The following is a 22,728-nucleotide window of genomic DNA, read 5'->3' on the forward strand; positions in this document are numbered from 1 at the left end:
GGTGTTATAGCCAGCTTCCCCTTGCTAGTGTTTGGCATATTCCTCCTGCTGTTGTCCACCTAATATTGGCCAGTAGGTGATATCCACCCTCTGCTCATGCTATAGTTTTTGCTGTCATCATGGAGCTTCCCCTTGAGTCTGTAGGACAAAATTAACCTTTTCCTCTTACAAGCTGCTCTGCAGCAGTGCTGTTGGTGACCATTATCCCTCAGGCACTCACATAGCACTTTTCAACACTATGAGAGCTAGCTGGCAGGGAGTTGGCTTGCATCTTAGTTCCAACATGATCGTTCATTATTCTGAAAACACTGCCTGTGTTGGCTTTAGCAATAGCATCTTACCATTTAGTTGTGGGTGGTAGCCAAGTTCTTTGGCAATGGTTTGTATTGTTTTGTGGCCACATTTGCCTCTTTGTCTAACAGCTCGCTGTGGGAGACTAATTCTGACACTGGAATATACCACAGTAGCCTATGTTTTAAGGCAAATTTTTTCTCCCTCTATGCAGGGTACTTCTGCCCAAACTGTTTCTCTTTATGTCTCTTTCTTTTGAAGAGAGTTGTATCTTTTAATTTGCCAACAAAAGATGGCTTTCTATAGTATTAATTCCATGTTAGGATCCACATATGAGAATATGCAATGTTTCTTTCTGTGCCAGGTTACTCACTTACTACATATATTTTTCCAGGTCTATCCATTTTCCTGCATATTTTATAATTTTACTTTTCCAAATTGTTGAATATAATGTATATATGTACTACATCTTTATTATCCATTTATCAGTTAATACATATCTGGACTGGATCTATTTCCTAGTTATTGTCAATAAAACAGCAACAAACATTGCTGAGCAAATATCTCTCTACTAAAGGATAGGGTATATATCAATGTAGATCTGTTCATCGACTTTTGAGATGCTTCCATATTAATTTCTGTAGTGGCTGTACAACATTACATTCCCACAAATAGTGGGACAGCATTCCCTGTCATTTGGTGTTTTTTTTAAACATTCTTATTTATTTATTTGAGAGGATAGTAAGAGATAAAGAAGCAAACAGAGAGAAAGAATGGGCATGCCAGGGCCTCCAGCCACTGCAAACAAACTTGAGATACATGTATTACCTTGTGCATCTAGCTTAAGTGGGTTCTGGGGAATTGAACCAGGTTTCTTTGGCTTTGCAGGCAAGTGCCTTAAGTGCTAGGCTATCTCTCCAGTCCCTCATTTGTTTTTTTGATGCTAGGCATTCATACTGTAGTGAGAAGGGATTCTAAAGTAGTTTTAATTTGCATTTTGCTGATGGCTAAAGATGTTGAACATGTTTTCAAGTTGCTTGTTGACCATTTGTATTTCATCTGTTTAGAACTCTGTCTAGTTCTCTGCCCCATTTTTTAAAATGATTTTTAATATTTCTTATATTTATTTGCAAGAAGTGGGGGGGGGGGGACAAAGAATAGGTGCATCAGGGACTCTAGTTGCCACAAACACTAGAGGCATGCACCACTTTGTATCTGACTTAACGTTGGTGTTAAGGAATTGAACCCAGGTTATTAGGCTTAGCAGGCAAACATTTTAACCATTGAACCATCTCTCTAGCACTAGTGATTTAAATTTTTTTAAATTTATTTTTATTAGATATGGACATACTAGTATGTAAACAACACATGTTTGTACCATCCTTTGCATCCTCCCTGTCCCTTATCTGAAGAGAACTTCTTTGTTGGGCATACAGGTCAACCCCATGGGGATTGTGGGTCATGTATTATGGGGCAGCAGTCAGTTATGGGGGAGAGTCTGCCATATTTTTGAATGGGTTGGTTGTTATTTCATTACTTAGTTGAGTTCTAGATATGAAATTTTTGTCATATATATAGCTGGTGAAGATTTTCTTCCATTTTGTAGGTTGTCTATTGACTGTTAATAGTATTATTAGCTGTACAATTGCTTTTTTTCCATTTGATCCCAATGGTTGAGTGTCTTTTTGTCCCTGTTCTACTGGAATTTTATTCATAAAGTCTTCTTTTATGCCTATGTTTTCCTAGTCATTTCACAATTTCTGGTTTTCTATTGAGGTCCTTGATTCATTTACAGTTTATTATTATTATTACTGTTTCTGTGCAGGGTGAGAGAAGATGGTCTAGATTTATTCTTTTGCATGTTATCTAGTTTCTCAGGTACTATTTATGGAAAATGCTGTCTTCTCGAGTGTGTTTTTGTCCTTGCTGTCAAAGATCATGTGTATATAGATAGATACAACTTACACTTGGATCTTATGTTTTATATTGTTAATCTATGTGTTTGTTTTTGTTTGATTATCATACTATATTTAATACTTTGGCTTTGTAGTATATCTTAAAATCAGATATGGTGACATACCAACAATATTCTTTTTGCTAAGGATCCATTTGACATTTTGAGACTTTTGTTTATTCCATTTAAATAAATTGAGATTATTCTTTACCTTTCAGTGAAGTATGGTACTGGAATTTTCATTGGAATTATATTGAATTTGTATATTGCTTTTTGCAGGATGACCATTTTCACAATATTAATTTTTCAAATTGATGAGCATGGATTCTTCAATCTACTGTTGTCCTCACTTTTGTTCTTCAGTGTTTTTATTTACTAATGTTTATTTGTTTAGTTGTGAGAGAGGAAACACAGGTGTGCCAGGTCCTCAAACTGCTGCAAATGAACTCCAAATGCATGTGTCACCTTGTGCATCTGGCTTTATGTTGGTTCTGGGAAATCTCCTTGGTCCTTAGGCTTTGCAGGCAAGCACCCTAACTGCTAAGCCATCTCTCCAGCCCCTTGCTTGAGTGTTTTAATGTTTTCATTGTCTTTTACTTCCTTGGTTATAGATATTCTAAGATATTTAATTTTAGGTGGCTATTGTAAATAGGACTGTTTCCCTAGTTTCTTTCCTAGTATGTTTGCTATTGGTATATACAATTGATACTGAATTTTGTATGTTATTTTAAAAATATTTTATTTTTATGTATTTATTTGAGAGAGAGAAAGAGGGGCGGTGGGGGGGGGAGAAAGAGAAAGAATGGACGCACTAGCACCTCTAGCCACTGCAAATGAACTCCACACACATGTGCCACCTGTACATCTGGCTTACCTGCATCCTGGGGAATCGAACTGAGGTCCTCTGGCTTTGTAGACAAGTGCCTTAACTACCATCTTTCTAGCCCTTATGTGTTAATTTTATCTGCTTCTTTGGTGGAAGTGCTTATCAGCTTTAGTCATGTTTTGGTGGGGTCTTTACCTCCTCTTCATATAAAATTATATGCAAGTAGGTATAGTTTGATGCCTTTCCTGTTTATGTACCTTGCATTTCTTTTTCTTGTCCTATCACTCTGGCTAAGACCTTAAGTACTATGTTAGAATAGTAGTGGGGGAGAGGTCATCCCATCTTGTTCTAGAACTGTGGGAATACATTTAAGATTTTCCCCATTTAATATGTTATTGGCTTTTAGTTTTGTTGTGAAGGTATGATCCCACCACCTCTAGTTTTTCCTGTGTTTTTGTTTTCTTGAGTTAGAATTTTTTTTTTTGAGTGCGAGGATTAAAGGTGTGTACAACCATGCCTAGTCATTATTGTATTTTGATGGTGTTTTCTACATCTATTTAAAATGATCATGTGGTGTGGTGGTTTGAATAAAATAGATGGCCCCCAATATATTCAGTTGTTTATTTGTTTGTAGTTTGCATTCTGCAGCTACCTGGCTGGAGGCAGTGTTACTGGGTAGATCTTTAGGTGTGGTGGTGGGTTTCAGATTTCAATCTAAAGATATGCAAAGTGTACCTAGCTGGTGTTCCTGAAGTGTGCTGTGTTGTGTGGCTTTTGGTTTTTGGCTTGTGCTTCTCTGCTTGGTCCTATGAAGGCAGGCCAGCTTCTTCTGCCATTATGGAACTTCCCCTGGATCTGTAAGCTTCAATATATCTCTTCCTCCATAACTGTGCCTGGTCTGGAAGTTCATCTCAGTGAACCTGAAGCTGTCTGCTACATGTGGTTTTTGTCAAATCTATTTATATGTTGTATTTCATTGTATTGATTTCCATGTTTTTTACATCTAAGTTTATCAAGAATATTGGTTTATAATTTTGTTTTCTTGATATGTGTTTTTCTGATTTTGGTATTAGTGTAATGTTGACTTTATAGAAGGAGTCAGGGAACATTCCCTACTTTTCAATTTTATGAACTAACAATAGAAGCATTGGTTTTAGTTTTTTTTAGTGATGAATCTGTCCTAGGCTATACTTGTTGGGTTTTATTTACTGGTTCATTATCTTTATATGTTTTAGTTATAGTTAGACAATTTATGTCTTCTGGCTATAGATCATGTATGTCAAAGAATTGATCCATTTCTTCTTAGTTTTCCAATTTGGTGATTTATAGATGTTTTAAATAGTCCTTATGATTCATTCACTTATGTTGGTATCTTTGTAATACTTGTTTTCATTTCTAGTATTACTGATTAGGATACCTTCTCTTTCTATTAATTTTATTAGGTATTTATCTCTCATTTATTTTTTGGAAGAAGCAGCTCTTTGTTTCCTTAGTCATTTAAATTGCTTTCTTTTTTCATTTGATTTGATTTCATTGATTCTGTTGGGTTCTTGATTATTTCTTTCTCTTTGGTACATTTTGGCTTGCATTGTTCCTGCTTTTTTTGTTGATTGTATATTGCTCCCTAATTTGTTTATTTGAGATTTTCTATTTTTGGTAATATATACATTTAGAGCTATAAATTTTTTCTCTTAGGACTGCCTTCTTTGTGTCCTATAGGTTTTGGTGTGGTCTGTTGTCATTCTTATTTAGTTCTAAGAATTGTTTGATTTCCTTCTTTTATAAAAAAATTATTTTTATTTATGTATGAGAGAGAAGGGTGGGGAGAGGTAGATAGGAAGATAGAGAATGGGCACGTCAGGGCCTCCAGCTGCTGCAAATGAACTCCAGACACATGTGCCACATTGTGCATCTGGCTTATGTAGGTCCTGGAGAATCAAACCTGGGTCCTTGGACTTTCTAGGCAAGTGCCTTAACTGCTAAAGCCATCTCTCCAGTCCTGATTTTCTTCTTGAGTTCTTCAGTGACCCATTCAATTTTCTTCAGTGTATTGTTCACTCTCCAGGTTTGTGTATTCCTGTTCTTTTACTTCTGTTGATTTCTAGCTTTTTTGTATTGTAATAGGATCTAATATCAAAAGTTATATCAGTTTCCTAAAGTTTTCTTGACTTGCTTTGTGTCCTAATACATGATCTATTTTAGAGAAGATTTCATCAGCTGCTGTGCATAATGTGTATTTTGGAGAGTTTGGATGGAATGTTCTGTAAAGTCTCTTGAGTCCATTTGATTTATATGTCATTTTACTCCACTGTTTTCTTTTTCTGTTTTGATAATTTCTATCTCTTGAGTTCCATTGTCTTTTTTTTTTTTTTTTTTTGGTGTAACTTTCCCATTGCATTTAGTTGATTGAGCTCCCTATGAATTTGGTTAGTGTTGCAGTCAGGTTCACATTACTGGTAGATATCACCCAACCAAGATCAGCTTTTGGGAAAAAGGGATTTTTTTGGCTTATAGGCTTGAGGGGAAGCTGCACGATGGCAGGAGAAAATGATGACATGAGCAAAGGTTGGACATCACCCCCTGGCCAACATAAGGTGAATAATAGCAGCAGGAGAGTGTGCCAAACACTGGCATGGGATAACTGGCTATAACACCCATAAGCCCGCCCCCAACAATACACTCCCTCCAGGAGGCGTTAATTCCCAAATCTTCATCAGCTGGGAACTTAGCATTCAGAACACCTAAGTTTATGGGGGGCACCTGAATCAAACCACTACATTCTGTCCCTGGCCCCCATAAACTGATATCTATACATGATATAAAATACAATGTATTCATCTAACTTTAAAAGTCCCATAGTTTTTATCAATTCCAATGATGTGCGTACATCCCCATAGTTCAAGATCCTTTAAGTGAGCCATAATACCAAAAAATAACCTCAAAAAAAGCATAGTGGGGGCTGGAGAGATGGCTTAGCGGTTAAGCGCTTGCCTGTGAAGCCTTAGGACCTCAGTTTGAGGCTCGGTTCCCCAGGTCCCACGTTAGCCAGATGCACAAGGGGGCGCATGCGTCTGGAGTTCGTTTGCAGTGGCTGGAAGCCCTGGCTCGCCCATTCTCTCTCTCTCCCTCTATCTGTCTCTCTCTCTGTGTCTGTCACTCTCAAATAAATAAATAAAAAATGAACAAAAAAATATTTAAAAAAAAGCATAATGGCACAGAATTAATATTCACTTTGCAAAAGATGACATTGGGTATAAGAAATATTCAACCAATACAAGATTTAAAACAACCAGGGCAAACATCAAACTCTGTGGCTTCAAGTCCAACAACTCTAGCCAGTGACAAATCTCCAAGTCCAATAATTCTAACTAGCAACAAGTCTCTGGCATTCCAATTCCGGCCCTCCATCTAGGCTACTCACAGTCTTGGAAAACTTCATCGGGGTGGCAGCTCTCCTTGGCATCCATCTCGTGGTCTCGTAGCATCTTCACTGCAATCCATGGTTCATCCTCACGGCCCCATCAAATCTCCATGCAGGCGTCCAGCAAACCTGCTTCACATTGCCCATGGCCATTTCCAAAACACAAGACCACGTTGCAAACTCAGTGACCCTCTTTCCAGCATTTTTTAGAAGATCAGGACTTCTTGAGTATTCAGGTCCCTTCCAAAGTGTCTACATTCTTCCTGTTGTCCCAACACAGGTCAGCTGTCCTACTGTCAAAGTTTGTAATTTCTCAATTGCAGGTGAATGAACAGCACTTCACCCAAAGATTTTGCTTTTTTGCTGTGCCATATCCCTCTGCTCACACCAGTTCATTTCTACGCAAAGCAACCCTGCACAACTCCTCAGGAGATGGGCATAAGAGCAAGCTTCTCATACAAACTGTTACCCCAGTCCAAGCAAAGCTCTTTCTTACCCTCATGAGCCAAACCTCACAGCCCATAGTTCTTACTGCACTCAGGTCTTGCAGCTGAGACCAGAACAGCCCATCAAGCTGTACTTACAGCACTGCAAGGCATCTTTTAGGTCAAGGTTTCAAATCCTCCCACATTCCTCTTGAAAATCAGCTCCAAAAGGCCAAAGCCATACAGTCAGGTGTCTTGCAGCAACCCCACTCCTGGTACCACTTTACTGTTGCACTCTGGTTCACATTGCTGGCAGAAATCAACCAACCAAGAACAGCTTCTGGAAAAAAGAGAATTATTTTGGCTTATAGGCTTGAGGGGAAGCTCCATGATGGCAGGGAAAAATAATGGCATGAGCAGAGGGTGGACATCACCCCCTGGCCAACATAACATGGACAATAGCAACAGGAGAGTGTGCCAAACACTGGCATGGGGAAACTGGCTGTAACACCCATAAGCCCGCCCCCAGCAATACATTCCCTCCAGGAGGTGTTAATTTCCAAATCTTCATCAGCTGGGAACCTAGCATTCAGAACACCTAAGTTTATGGGGACACCTGAATCAAACCACCACAGTTACGTATTTGTTCAGCTGTTTATTGAGTTATTTTCATTAATTGTCTTGTATTTCAGATGTTTGGCTATGTTCCCTTTATTTTATTGTATATGATTATCATCATGCTGTTTTGGAATTCTTTGGATTTTCCTGTCAGTAATTCTTCTTTTTATTAGATATAAACATTCTTAATATGTAAACAACACATGTTGGTACAATCCTTTTCCTCCTCCCTGTCCCTGTTCTGAAGAGGCCTTCCATGTTGGGGATGTAGGTCAACCCCACGGAGATTGTTGGTCATGCATTATGGTGGGGGGAGGCAATGCCTTTGTGTAATATGTCCCAACTTGTGGCTCTAACACTCTTTCCACCTCCTCTTCTGTAAAATTCTCTGAGCCATGCTGGTAGCATTTTATGTCTACTTCAGTGATGGGCACTTGGGAACCTCTGGGTCCCTGGTTTGGTAGGTGTTGACTGTCTGCAGTGTCTATCTCCTTCACTCTCGTGCTGATATCAGATTCACTAAGGAAGTAGCACTCTTGCTCATTTCCCCAATTCCTCTGTGGTTTCAGCTGGGTGGTTTATCTCCTCAGGTTCAGCACCCATCTGAAAAAGAGAAGCAAATTCTCCAATGGAGAATGAAATCGGCACTGGTTAAATGGGATAACCATTATTAATTTAGACAGAATTTAAAGGGTGTAGACCCATTTATAGCCCAAGGTAGTGGAAGCTTGACAATGGAAAGTAGAATCATTATCTAGCTATGATTCTGACTTGTTTCCCAGTTCCAGATATGGTTTACTTTCCACTGAGCAGATCTGTTAGCGAATCCAAGAGTAGTTGGTTACCTACCATGACTGTGTGTCACTGCTGCATTTTTGTGAGCATCACGTCAGGTTGTTTGCTTCTGAGGTGCTGAATCATCTGTCTATCCATATAACTTAAGATTTTGGAAGAAATAGATTTCTAAGCTGCAAACATGAATCATACAAGTGGTTTTATATAAAATAATGAGATAATTACATTTTTTTTTCTGGATGAAGTAAAGACATATAGTCTAGGATGGCTAGAAAATTGCTGTGTAGCTAAGGTTTGCCTTAATCTTCTTATCCTTGTGCTTCTGTGTTACTAGTGCTAGGATTACAGGCCTGTGCCCCCATGCCTTCCCCTGTCCCCCAACAACAACAAAAAAGAAAACTGAAATCTTTTTTTGAAATAGGATTTTGCTGTATAGTCCAGAATGGCTTGACCTTCACTATATATACAGGACTAGCCTTGAACTGACTTTAGTCTTTCAGCCTCTGTATTCAGGATTACTGGTGTTAGCCATCATAACAGCATATAAAACTTACAGTATACTTACTGAGTTTATCAAAGATCTAATTTTAGAAACAAGACATCTGAGACCCAGACAAGCTAGGTGTTTGAAGGAGAGTTAATTTCATAAAAGAGCACCACACTAGAAATTCATAATAGTAACCAGTTTATTCTGGCTTTAGAAAGTCGTCTTTTAAAGTTTTGGTAACTTTTGTAAAACAAATATTGAGTATATTCATAATTAATTCTTTTACATAAATTAATTAACTTTGTTCAAAGAAAGATGTTCTAAGCGCAGAATATATCATTTTATTATCCATTTTTGCTATTTGTGTCCCTAGGATTATTTATATTTAGTTTTTCTGAGTGGTAGGAATGGCTTATAATGATATCCTTACCAGCTCTGCATTGAGTAATGTCACATTGATAGCAGCCCCAGGAGTGTCTACACCATGAAAATTGCAAATGGCACAAGTCATGCTCACCCTCAATTAAGCCCCAACTGCTTTAATGAACATCTATTTATGTATTTCTGGCAGTGACTACTGTGCTCTGCATGTACCTGTTTATATGTCTGGTTATCTTTGAGGACTATGAATTCCTTACTATACAATTTATATCCCAGGCACTCAGCACAGAGCATGGTGTAGAGTTTGCAGACAGATGTTTAGTCATTTTGTTCTTGACTCAAGTTTTCATTCTATTACTTATCTACCTATGTGACCTTGGCTATTGTTCCCTCTGGGACATAATGGGAATAATAATGCCAGTCTCTGTTGATTGTGCTGAGGATTAATGACAAGACCTAGATAAGTAATTTAAAAATATTTTGGGGGCTGGAGAGATAGCATATTGGTTAAGACACTTGTCTCTAAAGCCTGTGGACTCAGTTCTATTCCCCAGGACCCACATAAAGCCAGATGCACAAGGTGGCACATATGTCTGGAGTTTGTTTGCAGTGGCTGTAAGCCCTGGAACACCCATTCTCTCTCTCCCTCTATCACCCCCCCTTTTCAAATAAGTACAGATTAAAAAATTGTTTTGTTTGTTTATGATATCTGTATGATGTGTGTGTGAGTGTGGGTGCACATATGCCATGGTTTGTGTGTGTTTATGATGTATGTTTATATGATGTGTGTGTGTATGTGTATACACACATGTGCCATGGCTTATGTATATTTTGTCTGTTTCTGATACATGTTTGTATGATGTGTGAGAATGTGGGTACACATATGCCATGGCTTGTATGTATTTTGCGAGTTTATGACATGTTTGTATGATTTATGTATGAGTACACATGTTCCATGTCTTGAGTATAGAATTGAGAAGATAGCATCAGGTGTAGATCCTCTTCTTTCTTGTTTGAGACACAGTGTCTTTGTTGCTTGCTACTGTGTCTCCAAAGCTAGCAGGCCTGAGAGTTTTAGTTCTGTGTCAGTCTGCTGTAGGAGTTTTGGGGATTACAGATGCATGCTACAGTGTCTGGCTTTTAATTAAGTGGCTGGGATTAAAATTCCTGTACTCAAGCTTGTTTGGCAAGTACTTTGCCCACTGAACCATCTTCCCAGTCATAGATATGTGTGTGATACTCAGTAGATGTATAAAAGTAGTTAACTTTATTATCATAGCTCATTATGTAGACATAAATGCCATTAAACCCAGATTTACACTATAACCATAGTTTTGTATTAAGTATTTGACCACAAACTGGATGAGAATCAAGAATGTGGTGGTTGATGTTGTGTATGTATGTATTTCTTTCATTTTACCATAAAATAATGAGATCAAAGAAGAGGAATGATATAGAGGCAGGAAGCCATTGATGACTATTATATTTGGGCTTCTTAGACTCTTACTGCAGTATCATGTCCAGTTTTACATTGCTCATTTAAAAGAGAATATACAAAAACATTGTGTGTAGCATGTCCTGGGGAGAATCAACAACTATGATTCAAAATAGCCCTTAAGCAGGTTGAAGGAACTGTGTTTATTTATTCTGGAAAGTAGACAGTTACAGGAATTACTTTACTATTTTAAGTTTCTGAGTGTTTTTTTATAAGGAGGATATTCTCAGTTCTCCAATTCACAGAGGACCAGAAGAGGAAATTGACATTTCATTTATAAGAAAATTGTGTTTAACACTGAAATTGGCTATCAAGGGATATCATGGAATCTCCAGTTTTGAAAATATTTAAGAAGAGTAGCAGCGTATGGTTATTTATCAAAAAGTTTAAATATCTGACTTTGTGACAGTAAGAGGCAGGATTCTAAACCTTGTAGTTTCCTCTTGTCTGTGCCATAATATACTTACATTCACTGCAGTTTACTAAGCATTCTTCAGATAGCTTATTGGGAAAACACAACTTAGATAGAATTATACTTCATTTCTTACATTGCATCTTACAAGATTAGTGAGAATGATGAGTAAAAATATTTGGTATTTCGTTTCTGCACATAACTAATATATGTTGAAATCAGTTCATGTGTAAGATAAGCTTGAATCTTTACATTCTACTTGGCATATCTGAAGTACTAGTATACTATTTACTATTAATATTATTTGGAAAGTTCATTACACATATCCTGCAATGCTTGTGTTACAGGGAATCCTCTTGGTATATGACATTACAAATTACCAAAGCTTTGAAAATTTAGAAGATTGGTATTCTGTGGTGAAGAAAGTGAGTGAGGAGTCAGAAACTCCACCACTTGTTGCTGTGGTTGGCAATAAAAGTAAGTGCTCTCTTTCTAGCTCATGTTGCTGCTTTTTAATGTAACGTTTATTTGCTTCTATGGACTATGTGTTCTTGTCTACCTACTAATTCCTGTATTCACACTTGAATCTCCAGTATGATGGTACTTGAAGGTGGGCTTTTAAAGGAAGACAACTGGGCCATGAGAGTGGAGTTCTCTTGAATGGGATTAATGACCCAGAGATGGCTTCTTTTCTCTGCCATGTGAAGCTACAGCAAGAAAGAACTTGGAAGAGGGGCCTCACAGAAACCAAATCTGCTGGCACTTTGATCTTGGAATTCCCAGTCACTGGAACTATGATAGATAAAGTCTCTTATTTAGTTTATCACTTTATGGTATTTGTTACATTGGTCTGAACTTAAAATTTACAAAGACATTTCCCTGTCCTGTAAAGATTATTCCTAAGAAAAAAATAATTGACATTTGAAAACAGCTTATTCTTGTTTCTTTATAATAGAAAATTCTTGAATAAGGAAACCCTTTTTGATAACATTTTTCATAAATAGCCTTTATTTTGTGAAATTTAGGGCAGATCACATGGTGTATTTACACTGCTTTCTAAGAGGTATCTTTTAGACATGTGAAATGAACCTCCTTTTCAGGTATCACAGTGTGGTAAAGATGTGCTTTACTGTCCAGTAATAGTCTTGAGGCTTGCTCTGTCATAATTGCTCTGGTGCTTTGGGCTGGTTCGTGTTATACTCAGTTCAGTTCTTAGGGCATATGTTTGGCTTCCTGTGATCTTAAAGAAGCACCAGCACAGCTGTGATTTTATAGTACTGTATTTCAACTTCAGTTCTGTCCCAGTGGTTTTGAGATATATTTCATTAAATGATATTCTATTTTAGAGAAGAAAATAGTGTCTGGTGGAATTTTAGATACATTGTTCCCTTGTTCCTGTCATACGTTTCCTTTTCTGAATTTTAGGATCTGTTCTGAAATGCAGAGTGTTTTACTTGAGAAAGAGTAAATTTTATTAGGGAAAGGAGCAGTCTTTGATAAAAATTATGTATAAGTAATTTTTGAGAACTATTTCTAGGACTATGGTATATAACATAAAAATCATAAAACTAAGATTGGTTCTTGGCTACTTCAATGGTTATAAATACATGAAATACTATGGTAGGATCTGATATCCTCCAACTTATTTTCGGTCAGGAAAAGAAAATTAATTCAAATCATGCCATGGAGGATTTAGGTCAGGAGCTGGTTTCTGAGCACAAGGATCATTAACTCAAGAATCAGGTATACTACCAAGAAAGCTATCTTTCCCAAATGTTTGAAACATATAGTATATTTTCTCTGCAATTATTTAGGAAATAGTGTTTCCTAAAAGGCAAACTAAAATCTATTTATGATCTAGTTCTACACACTGAGATGTACATGTAATAAATGTTAGCTTTATTTTAAAACCATTACAGAAAAACAGATGTGAATACCATTTCCTGCAAAGTTAAAAATGTTAATATTGTCATGCTCTGAAAACAGTAGCACCTATCACATGGCCTCGGTAGAAATTGTAGTGCTTTTTAAGGCTTACTAAATTTTCCATACCTTTTTTGTAATTGTTTCTGAGTGAATCAAATACCTTTTCATTCATTGACGTTTCTCTTGCAAATAATAACATTTTGATGATTTTGTGTTCTATTGTTTGTGTAGCTTTTCATTTATGAGATATAATGTCTTAGTCAGTTGTCATGTTACCAAAACATTAAATTATACTTTGTTTAAATTTCTACCTTTTGGGGGGGAGGTTCCCCATCACATTATAGTAAATTGTAAAGGATGGAGTGTAAATGGTATTTTTTTTCATTTCTTTCAGGATTAATGTAACCACCATCTGAAACAATGGCATAGTAGTGCATAATTATATATATTATGATGTGCTCAGGCTATCCTGTGGCATATCACCATTGGTTACTGTGAAGTATAGGATAGTAAACAAGATGAGTATTAGACCCAGGCTAGTGATTTCATGCCCAGATTTTTTTTTTTTAACTTTCAAGTTTTAAAGACAAATATAGGCGTTAAGGTAGCAGGATAGTAGCCATGCCAAAGAAACCAGGGGAATAAAAAGGCTAATAAACACACAGTACTCTTGTCCACCAAAAAGTTAAGGTATGTAAGGAATTATTAACTCAGAAGAGACCCTGTCAGAGAAGCAGGAGGGAACAGGAAGCTTCCAGTAACCATTTAATCAGAGAGGGTTCGGGGTATAGCTGCTGGGAAGTGCTTCTACTCATCTACCCCTGCCTTCGCCAGAAAAAGCAGAGTTGCTGGGAAGGGAGTCTTCCATTCACAATGGCCTTAAAAAATCAAAACAAAACAAAAAATGAACTAAAGGAGTGTGCAAGTGGAGGACAATGATGACTATGCAACAGGTTCCAGTAGTGAACCTAGTCTGTGTAATTAGGGCCAAGTTAATCTTCCCTCTCCCTTACATAGGTACCTGGCCCACATTTGCCCAGTTTATGGGAGGGAAGAGGTTTATTTCAAGCTTAAGGTTTCCGGAAAATTCAATCATTGGTGGAAAAAGCTTCTTCCATATGGCTAAGCAGAGTGAAACAGCCATCAAATAACACAAGCAGGAAGCACAAACCTATAGCAAATAGGAACCTTATCCCTAGAGTTCAGACTGCTCTGCATAACTTTGGGCTGGAACTCAGATCATCTCCCAAATAGTCTTTAGTGCTGGACCCCAGGATGTGCTCCAGTGCCACCTTCTCCAGTCAGGCAGCCCGAGACTCAAGTTATAAGCTTTAATAAAACACCCACATCTATGGGGGATATATATTCAAACTACTTCATTACATCACTGACACCCACTAGACTCATGACCATCTCACATTGTAAATTGTATAGATTCCAACTTCAAATGTCCCATAAGCTTTACCAAGTTGAAGACTGTTTCTTGCTTGGCATGGTGGCACATACCTTAAATCTCAACACTTGGGAGGGAGGCAGATGTAGGAGAATCACCATGAGTTTGAGGATAGCCTGAAATTACTCAGTGAATTCCAGGCCAGCTTGGGCTAGAGCAAGACCTTACCTTGGAAAACAAAATAAAACAAACAACAAAAGGAAAACCACCACCAAAACAAAACAGACTTGTGAGCCCTGAAAAATAAAATCAAGTGAAATACTTCCAACATATAATAGCATAGATTAAACATTTACATTGTTATAATACATAACAAAAAGAGAATGGGCCAATGTAAACATCAAACATCTGCAATTCAAGTCCAGCATCCATCCCGCTGGTATAGTAGCCATGGAAAGCTTCCATCCCATGCCAACAGTGCTTCATGTTACATATAAAACATCTTTGGGTCTCTACTGCAAATCACAGTCCATGTTACAATGCCCTCACTGGTCTCTCTACCAGGGACATTGCACCCTTCCTCATATGCTACATTTTAGCAATGCCTCCTGGACCCATGTACACTTCATGACCCACTTCCTTCATTTTTCATGCTGCTAAAGTCAATACCAGGTATACAATGACACAGCCATTTATTAATCCAGAGAGGAAATAGATCTTGATATTGAAGACCAGGTTTCTTCCCTTCAGTCATCTCCTTTCAATGAGGCACTTGCCTGCAAAGCCTAAGGACCCATGTTCGGCTCCCCAGATGCCACATAAGCCATATGCACAGAGTGATGCATACCAAGGCCGCACATGTGCACAGAGTGGTGCATGAATCTGGAATTTGATTGCAGTGGTTGGAGGCCTTTGTGTGCCAGTTCTTAGTCTCTTTCTCTCTCTTGATCTTGCTGTCATACAGAAAAGCCAGTCTGTTGGGCTTGCCTGAAAAAAAGTTTGTATTTCTACCATTCATTATATTCTGGGTGGAATCACCTCCGGTATCTTTCCACTGTTTCAAAGTAAAGTAGTTGGGCCATCCTTAGCATTTTCAGTAGCCTAAAATCTGTCTCTGTGCTAGTAACTTTAAACCTTATACCTTTCAGTTCTGTATCTTCCTCAATGTACATCAGTCCATTACTTTCAAATTTAACCCTGATCAAACTCTTGGCATGGGCTGCAGAACACAGCCAGTCTTTATGCCAGTAGCCAAGGTCCAACTCTCAGAAGTTCTCTATTGTCTTTCCTTTCACTTTGAAAGCTCATAAGCCAGCACAGTTCTCTCTATACTTAGCTTTTCTGTCACCAAAATAGCTTATTAAATTTTAGTTTACTGTTCTCTTTGGCTTCTTAGACCAAAGTATCAAGTTCTGCCCCATTCCTATATCACAAAAGTTCCAAAAGACCAAAATCCATATGGTAAAAATTCATCTCAGCATCACTTCTTTGATACCAAATTCTGTTGTCAGTTTTACATTGCTGAGCTGAGCATCCAAACCAGATACATTTTATGGGAGGAAGGGTTTTCTTTCTAGCTTACAAATCCAGGAGGAAGTTCTGTCAATGGCAGAAGCTGCTTCTACTCATATAGAGAGAAACACCCAAACAGCCAGCAAAAACCAAAAGTAGCAAGCACAAATCTATAGCAAGCAGGACCCCTAGTGCTCAGATTTCTCTGTATACCTTTGATCTGAAATTCATACCTGCTTCCAAACACACCTTTGGGTTCGACCCCAGGATCCACCCCCAGTAACATCTCCAGCCAGTTATCTGGAGACTTGTAAGGTTTAATAAAACAATATCCAACAGAGGTTTAATATATAAAATTTACAAAAAGTTGAAATAAGTAAACAATTAAAAAACCCCAATAATCCTCTGAAAATATATAGCAGGGAATTGAATATAGCTCTCAGTGGAAGAAATACACATGGACAATAAACACCTAAAAGAGATTCAGTATCTTGACCCATTAGGGAAATGTAAATTAAAACCACTTTGAGATTTCATCTCACTCCAGTCAGAATGTCAATCATCAGAAAATCAAATGATAGCAAATGCTGCCAAGGGTGTGGGGAAAGTGGAACTCTTATCTACTGCTGGTGGGAATGCCACTATTGCACAGGTGTATACATCTTGTCCAGCTGGTTGATATTGTAGCTTACATGATCTCCTGCTTGTTTACTCTTTTGATGACCATTATCTCCTAGTAGCTCACAAAGTACTTTCTAGCACTGTACTAGCTAGCCAGTGGGGAGCTGGCTTCCATCTCAATGCCAGAGTGATCTGTCAATGTCCTGTGACTGCAGCCTGTGTTGTGTCTTCAGCAGCAGTGTCTTTCCATTTAGTTCAGGTGGGTAACCGAGTACTTTTGACAATGGCCTGCATTAGTTTGGGCATCTCATGTACCTCCCTTCCCAACAGTTGACTGCGGGGAGTAACCCAGTTCTGATAGTGGGATTTACCAACAATAGCCTGTGGATTTTACAGTTCTGTTCACCCCTATAAGGGTGCTTTGCTCAAACTATTCTTTTCCCTCTCTTCACCTTATTAAGAAATTTATAACTTTTAATTAGCTAAGAGGAAGGTTTCTGTGGTACTGATTCATGCCGTCTTTGTTTTATCTCTTCCTCTTTTCCCTCCCCTACTGGTTCTGTAATCTGCCCCTCTGTCACATACCCCCTCCTCTCATCCTTTTGTGCTTCTCTCTCTGAGCCCCATTCTATCACTGTAATTCCTTTAAAAACATTTTTACAATGGTGGCCATGGTGATGCACACCTTTAATCCTAGCAATGGGGAGGCAGAGGTAAGAGGATCGTCATGAGTTCAAGGCCACCCTGAGACTACAAAGTGAATTCCAGGTCAGCCTGAGCTAGAGTGAGACCCTACCTCAAAAAAAAAAATTTTTTTTTTGCACTATTTTCCTTCTTAATAACATGTAAGAGTATATAGTCTCAGAATGTTATATATGTAAAGTGAAGGGATTACAGATGTTCATTTTCCTGGATATTATTTACTGCCTAATCTCTCACTGCCCCAATTTCATGTGATTATTTACTACATGATTATTCTACAGTTAAGCTCATTAGAGCTTTACCTCCAGGTCTCCTGAATATTTTACAGTTTCTCTTTCCAAATTGATGTAACATTAATTAGCACAGAGCTATGAATTCATTTTCTTTAGTGTGATACAATTTTATTAGAAAGTAATAAACTTTATAGTTTTTAAAAATACCGTAACAAGGCAAGAAAAACATGATGGACAGGTATCTGAAACTGGATCACCATGTTAGAATCTAAACAAAGTTGTCTTCTGTTTAAATTCATTTTAAATTTGAGCATTGTGTTCTGTTCTTTGTAAATTCAGTAGCAAGTGTTTGGTGAAAAGGATTCTATTTAGTCTGCAAACATATTAGCTGCAGTAGTCAGGTTTAGATGAAGTTCTCAGGAGAATACTGTATGTATGAATTTATTCCATAGTGTGAACTCATCATCAGTATGTTATGATTCCTTTGTTTATTCAAAGTATTAAACTCTTAGAGGTTTGGGAAAGAGGATTATTTTATGCACAATTAATTATGAGTTTATTTTTAATGGAAAATCAAGTTTTGTAGTTTATTGCCTTGGTTTATTCCTTATGATATTTTCTTGGACTTATATAGTCAGAGTAAGTTAAGGAAGCAGATAGTAGAAAAGCGGCTTGCTTTAATTTAGTGGATGAAATAATTCATAATTAGGATATTATTTTGGTATATAGTGCTTACTTTTATATAATTGATTTATTTTAGCTTACTGTTCTGTTTTGAAAGCCTATCAGACACTTGTTAGTAGAATTTCTTTGTATAACTGAAGATAGTAAAAGAAGTAGTGGTTAAGTGCTTAAGATTTTAGTTTTTGGACTTAGAGAGACTTTGCTTACAGCTTAAGTTGCTTCATTTAAAAGAACAGAGTGAATTCATCTTCAGGACATCTGTAGATGAGAATAGCAGTTTTTGATACATGGGTTTAAGAATTAAATGAGATACTTCATGCAAAGCACAGATTATGTGTTTTTATGCATCGTACATTCTCCATAATTTTAGTTTTACTTGTTATAAGCATAATAGTCTTTAAAAAGTACTGAGTATATATTGCTTCAACTTGAATGATCATGAATAAAAATTAGTATATTTGAAACAGTTGTTCTTTGAACCTGGCTGGGAGGAAATGGTTGTAAGGGAATTCCTTTGCTACCATCTTATTCATTTAACCAATGTTTTTCTTATATTTGTAGTTCTCATACTATATCCTGGAGAGGGCCATTCATTCAGCAGACTTTTATTTTGGTATGATAAATGCAGAAAAACCACGAGGGCAGGATCCCATGCCATCTCAGAATCAAGCCAGGAGTTGGGATTATACCATCTGAGAACAGTTCTTTCAGAGTTTTTTTCAAAGAATGTAAAGTTTTTCCTCTTAATCTCTTCCCTTAAGTGGTTGGATGAGAATGGACTGCCTATTGAACAGATAGAGGAAATGTTCAGAAAAAGTTTAACAGGAATTAAGCCTGCCACCTGTCCCTGTGCCCCCCCTCCATACATTCTAGGTATTTTCCAAAGCCAGCAGAGTACCAAGGGCAGTGGGGGGAGGATCTGCCTCAATAAGCTTTTAAAATACCAGCTATATATATGATACATTGTTAGATTTTGTTGACTTCTCCAATATTGAGTCATAGAGAGTTTTAAAGGTGTGAGTAGTGCTTAACTGCATACGTTGTCTGATGTGTCATGGATACACGTCTGACTATTGCAGACATGGCAGCTTCTACAGGGCAGGGAGCTAAGTCAACCAGATATGTTACTGTTCCTTGCTCTGAAAGTGTTGCTCTTCTAGCCTTGGGGAACTTTCATTTGATCAGAACCCTATGTGACAGAGTCTAGGAGTATTTAATTTTTGTTCACTTAAAGGCTTTTCATTGGTGGGCCATAACCTATCACTCATATTGGAATCTTTCTAACTGGGCTTCCTACTCATTGTTTTGTTCTATAATCCATTTGCCAAATGACACATCTTATGGTCCTTTTGCTTAAAACCTTCTAGTCCCTTGTCATATTTAGAGTGAAAGCCAAATACCTCCAGCTTTACCAGACCTAGCTTACCTCGTTCTTACCTGCCCCTCAGTCCTTATCATGTATATGTTTCCCTGCCCACTAAATGCACAAGGTGTCCACTCTTTTTTCTCTCCTTTTTCTACAACTTCTCAAGTTCATTTGTACTTTGAAGTCTCTTCTGCTTGACATGCTTTTCCTTCTGGTCTTTACTTTTGGCTGATTCCATATTGCCATTTGTATCTTACCTTAAATGCCATCTCCTTTTCATGAGCATCTCAATCTAAAGGAGCTAAATTCTTCATGTCACTTCATTCTGTTTCAATAATCAGTTGAGTCTCATTGTGATCTGATATTATTTCTTGTCTTTGCTAAAATTCCAGCTTTATGTAAATGGATTTCTTAATGAGGAAAATACATATGTACATAATAGGAAATTTTATATGCCCTAAAGGCCAATGGTCCATTGATTTCTACGATAGGGAATAATGTCAGTGGGAGTTTCATATGAAACTGTATCATAGTTATATTATGCTGGGTTAGTTTTGAAATAAAATATTACTTTTTGACAGGTATTAAGTTAATATGTATAAAAGTTTTAGAAATTTTGCTGCTTTTTCCCAACTTGTGACTTTTACATAATGTTAGGAACATGCACATTTTGACTTAAAAGGTTCTAAATTTTAAGTTTAATTAAAAACTCATGATCCACACTTAAGTATACTTATTTTTTTCACTATCTCAGGTAAGAGCACAACTAAAATGAAAATTTAGGAATGCTATTTTTTTAAACATTTATTTTAAACTCAGTCCATTTTTTGTAACTATTTGGCATTTTAATTTGTCATTTTGTTATTTTCTGTCTTTAATCTGTTATACTTTTCTACTATCTGATCTATCAGCTAGCTTCTTCCCCAACTAGCTCACTTCTCAGTTAGATAGATTATAAACAGAATTAACAGGGGTTGCATAGGAGCTGCCCTACTCCTGATTTATTGCTTCTTAGTTAGTAGAAGGTGGTGGTTATCAGTAACTTGTGTGAGGGTAGGAATTATCATGCTTTAGTGTAGAGAGAATGGATGAATTATTTCTGCTCTTAAAGATATTAACCAGATCCTTTCCCAAATAAAGACTAATAACTCAGGTTTTAAAACAGTCTTCATGACAGATGAGGGCATAAAGAAGAGTGCATCAGAACTAATTAGCAATGTTGAGTGTATATTCTTCCTAACAGTAATTGATTGTTCTTGGAGTACTATCTCTGCTCAGGAAGTGATGTTTTACATGGGGAAGTTTAAAGGTTACATTTTAATGTACTGTATAATTTCTGTCCCCTGAGCTCAGTGGCTATATACCAGTAAACACAGTAAGTTTTAAGTTGAAAATTGTATTGATGCTCATAATAGAGTTATCATAAACCTTTCAAAAAACTTTGTTTTTTATAAGACTATAAGTAGTGGTTGTAGAGAATTTACATCAAAATATTTGCCTATACTGTGAACATTTTAAGCCTTCAAAATCCTTATTTTGTCTAGAATGTAGATACATAAGCTATTAAATAGTTAACACTTAATATGATTCTATCTTGAAGGATTCATACCAATTTTTATAAGATTCACTAACTACAATGTTATACTAAAGCAAAGAATAATCAGTGTTATCAATTCATTTAAGGGAGTTAAATTTATAAATCATAAATAACACTCCTTAGGATCTAGCAAGTTCATTCTGTTTATACATTTTTTTAAAGAAGAAGCTCTTTTCTGTTTTTTTTTTTTTAAATTTATGTATTTATTTGCAAGGGAAGAAAGAGGGGAGGGAGAGGGAAAGAAACAGAGACAGAGACAGAGACTGACACAGAGAGAATAGACACAGCAGGGCATAATGCTTGTGCCACTTTGTGCATCTGGCTTTATGTGGGTACTGGGGAGTTGAACCTGTTGTATGTGTGCATGCATGTGTATATGTATTTGAAATAGAGCTATGGTTATTTACTTACTAGAAGCTAGTGAGAAAAAGTATATGATAGAAAGGCAAAGTACTGCTTTTACAGTAATTTTCCAAATTCACACTACTTTCAGGAAATGTTGGTAACATTTCAGGTTAATTGGATGAGTGATTATCTCCTAATGAAATGAATAAGCTTGCCTCCTTTTGGTTTGGGGACTAGGGAAGAAAATGTCAGATGAGTGCTGCTTTTTAACCTTAATAAAAAAATTTGGTCTTCAGTTGACATCTGTTTCAGTGATACTGTTTTTCATAGTTATTTAGAAACTTGCCTCAAACCATTGTGAGCATACTACATATCACTTAACTGAAGAAATATTTTCATAGTTTTGCTTACTTTGGCTGGTCTGGAGGGTGAGAAGTTGGAGGGGATGGGGGATGAGGGTCCTTTATATAAGCGTCTGGAAGCATAATATGCCCTTTTCCCCTTCTTTTATGGTTAACCACTAATTTTAAGTGTTAGAAGAAATTCTTAATTATTAGATTGGGATTACATGAAAACAGCAATATAAAACAGTTTTCTTTGTATATAGTTATATGCAGTAAATATAGGAATGATTGGAAAATTACCTTTCTACCTCAGGAAAAGATAGAGTTGTTGACTTTGAGAAGATAAAGCAAAAATATTATTATTTTATAGCTTTTGCATAACTAAATCCACAATTTTCATTCTCTTAAGTTTAACAACAGTCTGTCAAAGATTTATTGATTGTAAATATGTGGATACAATAGGTTATGGAGCTTTTTTTAAAAAGATTTTTTTAACATTCTTTACAGACACACATAACACACACACTACCCTTATCATAATCTGCTTCCACTATCCTCCTTTGTCCTGTCAACTCTATTCCCCTCTACTAGAGTTCTTATTCTTCCATAGTAGACCCCATTTATTTTAGTGTTATTATATACATACATACATACATACACACACACACACACACACACACACATATATATATATACACACATATATATGTATATATATTTTCACTCATGTTATGCAGGTCTTGTGTAGGCAGCATGAGCCATTGTGAGTTCAGGCAACAGCAACTTTATTTGCAAGATGATATTTCAGAGCACTCCTACCTTCCTTTGGCTTTGACATTCTTTTTTTATTTAATCTTTTTATTAGTTATGCACACAGTGTGTATACAGCCATGTTGGTAC

At 36.9% G+C, this 22,728-nt stretch overlaps 1 protein-coding gene across 5 annotated transcripts in view; it reads left to right on the forward strand.

The window, feature by feature from the left end:
• The window catches only part of Rab28 (RAB28, member RAS oncogene family), a 175,922-nt gene that overhangs the window by 48,568 nt on the left and 104,626 nt on the right, over positions 1–22,728 (forward strand). For all 5 annotated transcript variants that reach the window (XM_004656063.2, XM_004656062.2, XM_045161324.1 and 2 more), the window contains exon 4: positions 11,453–11,582. In XM_004656063.2, coding sequence (XP_004656120.2) covers positions 11,453–11,582 — 130 coding nt within the window. The remainder of the gene's footprint in view (positions 1–11,452; positions 11,583–22,728) is intronic.

This window comes from Jaculus jaculus, chromosome 11 (assembly GCF_020740685.1).
Source record: "Jaculus jaculus isolate mJacJac1 chromosome 11, mJacJac1.mat.Y.cur, whole genome shotgun sequence".
In the NCBI taxonomy this organism is placed as follows: Eukaryota; Metazoa; Chordata; class Mammalia; order Rodentia; family Dipodidae; genus Jaculus; species Jaculus jaculus.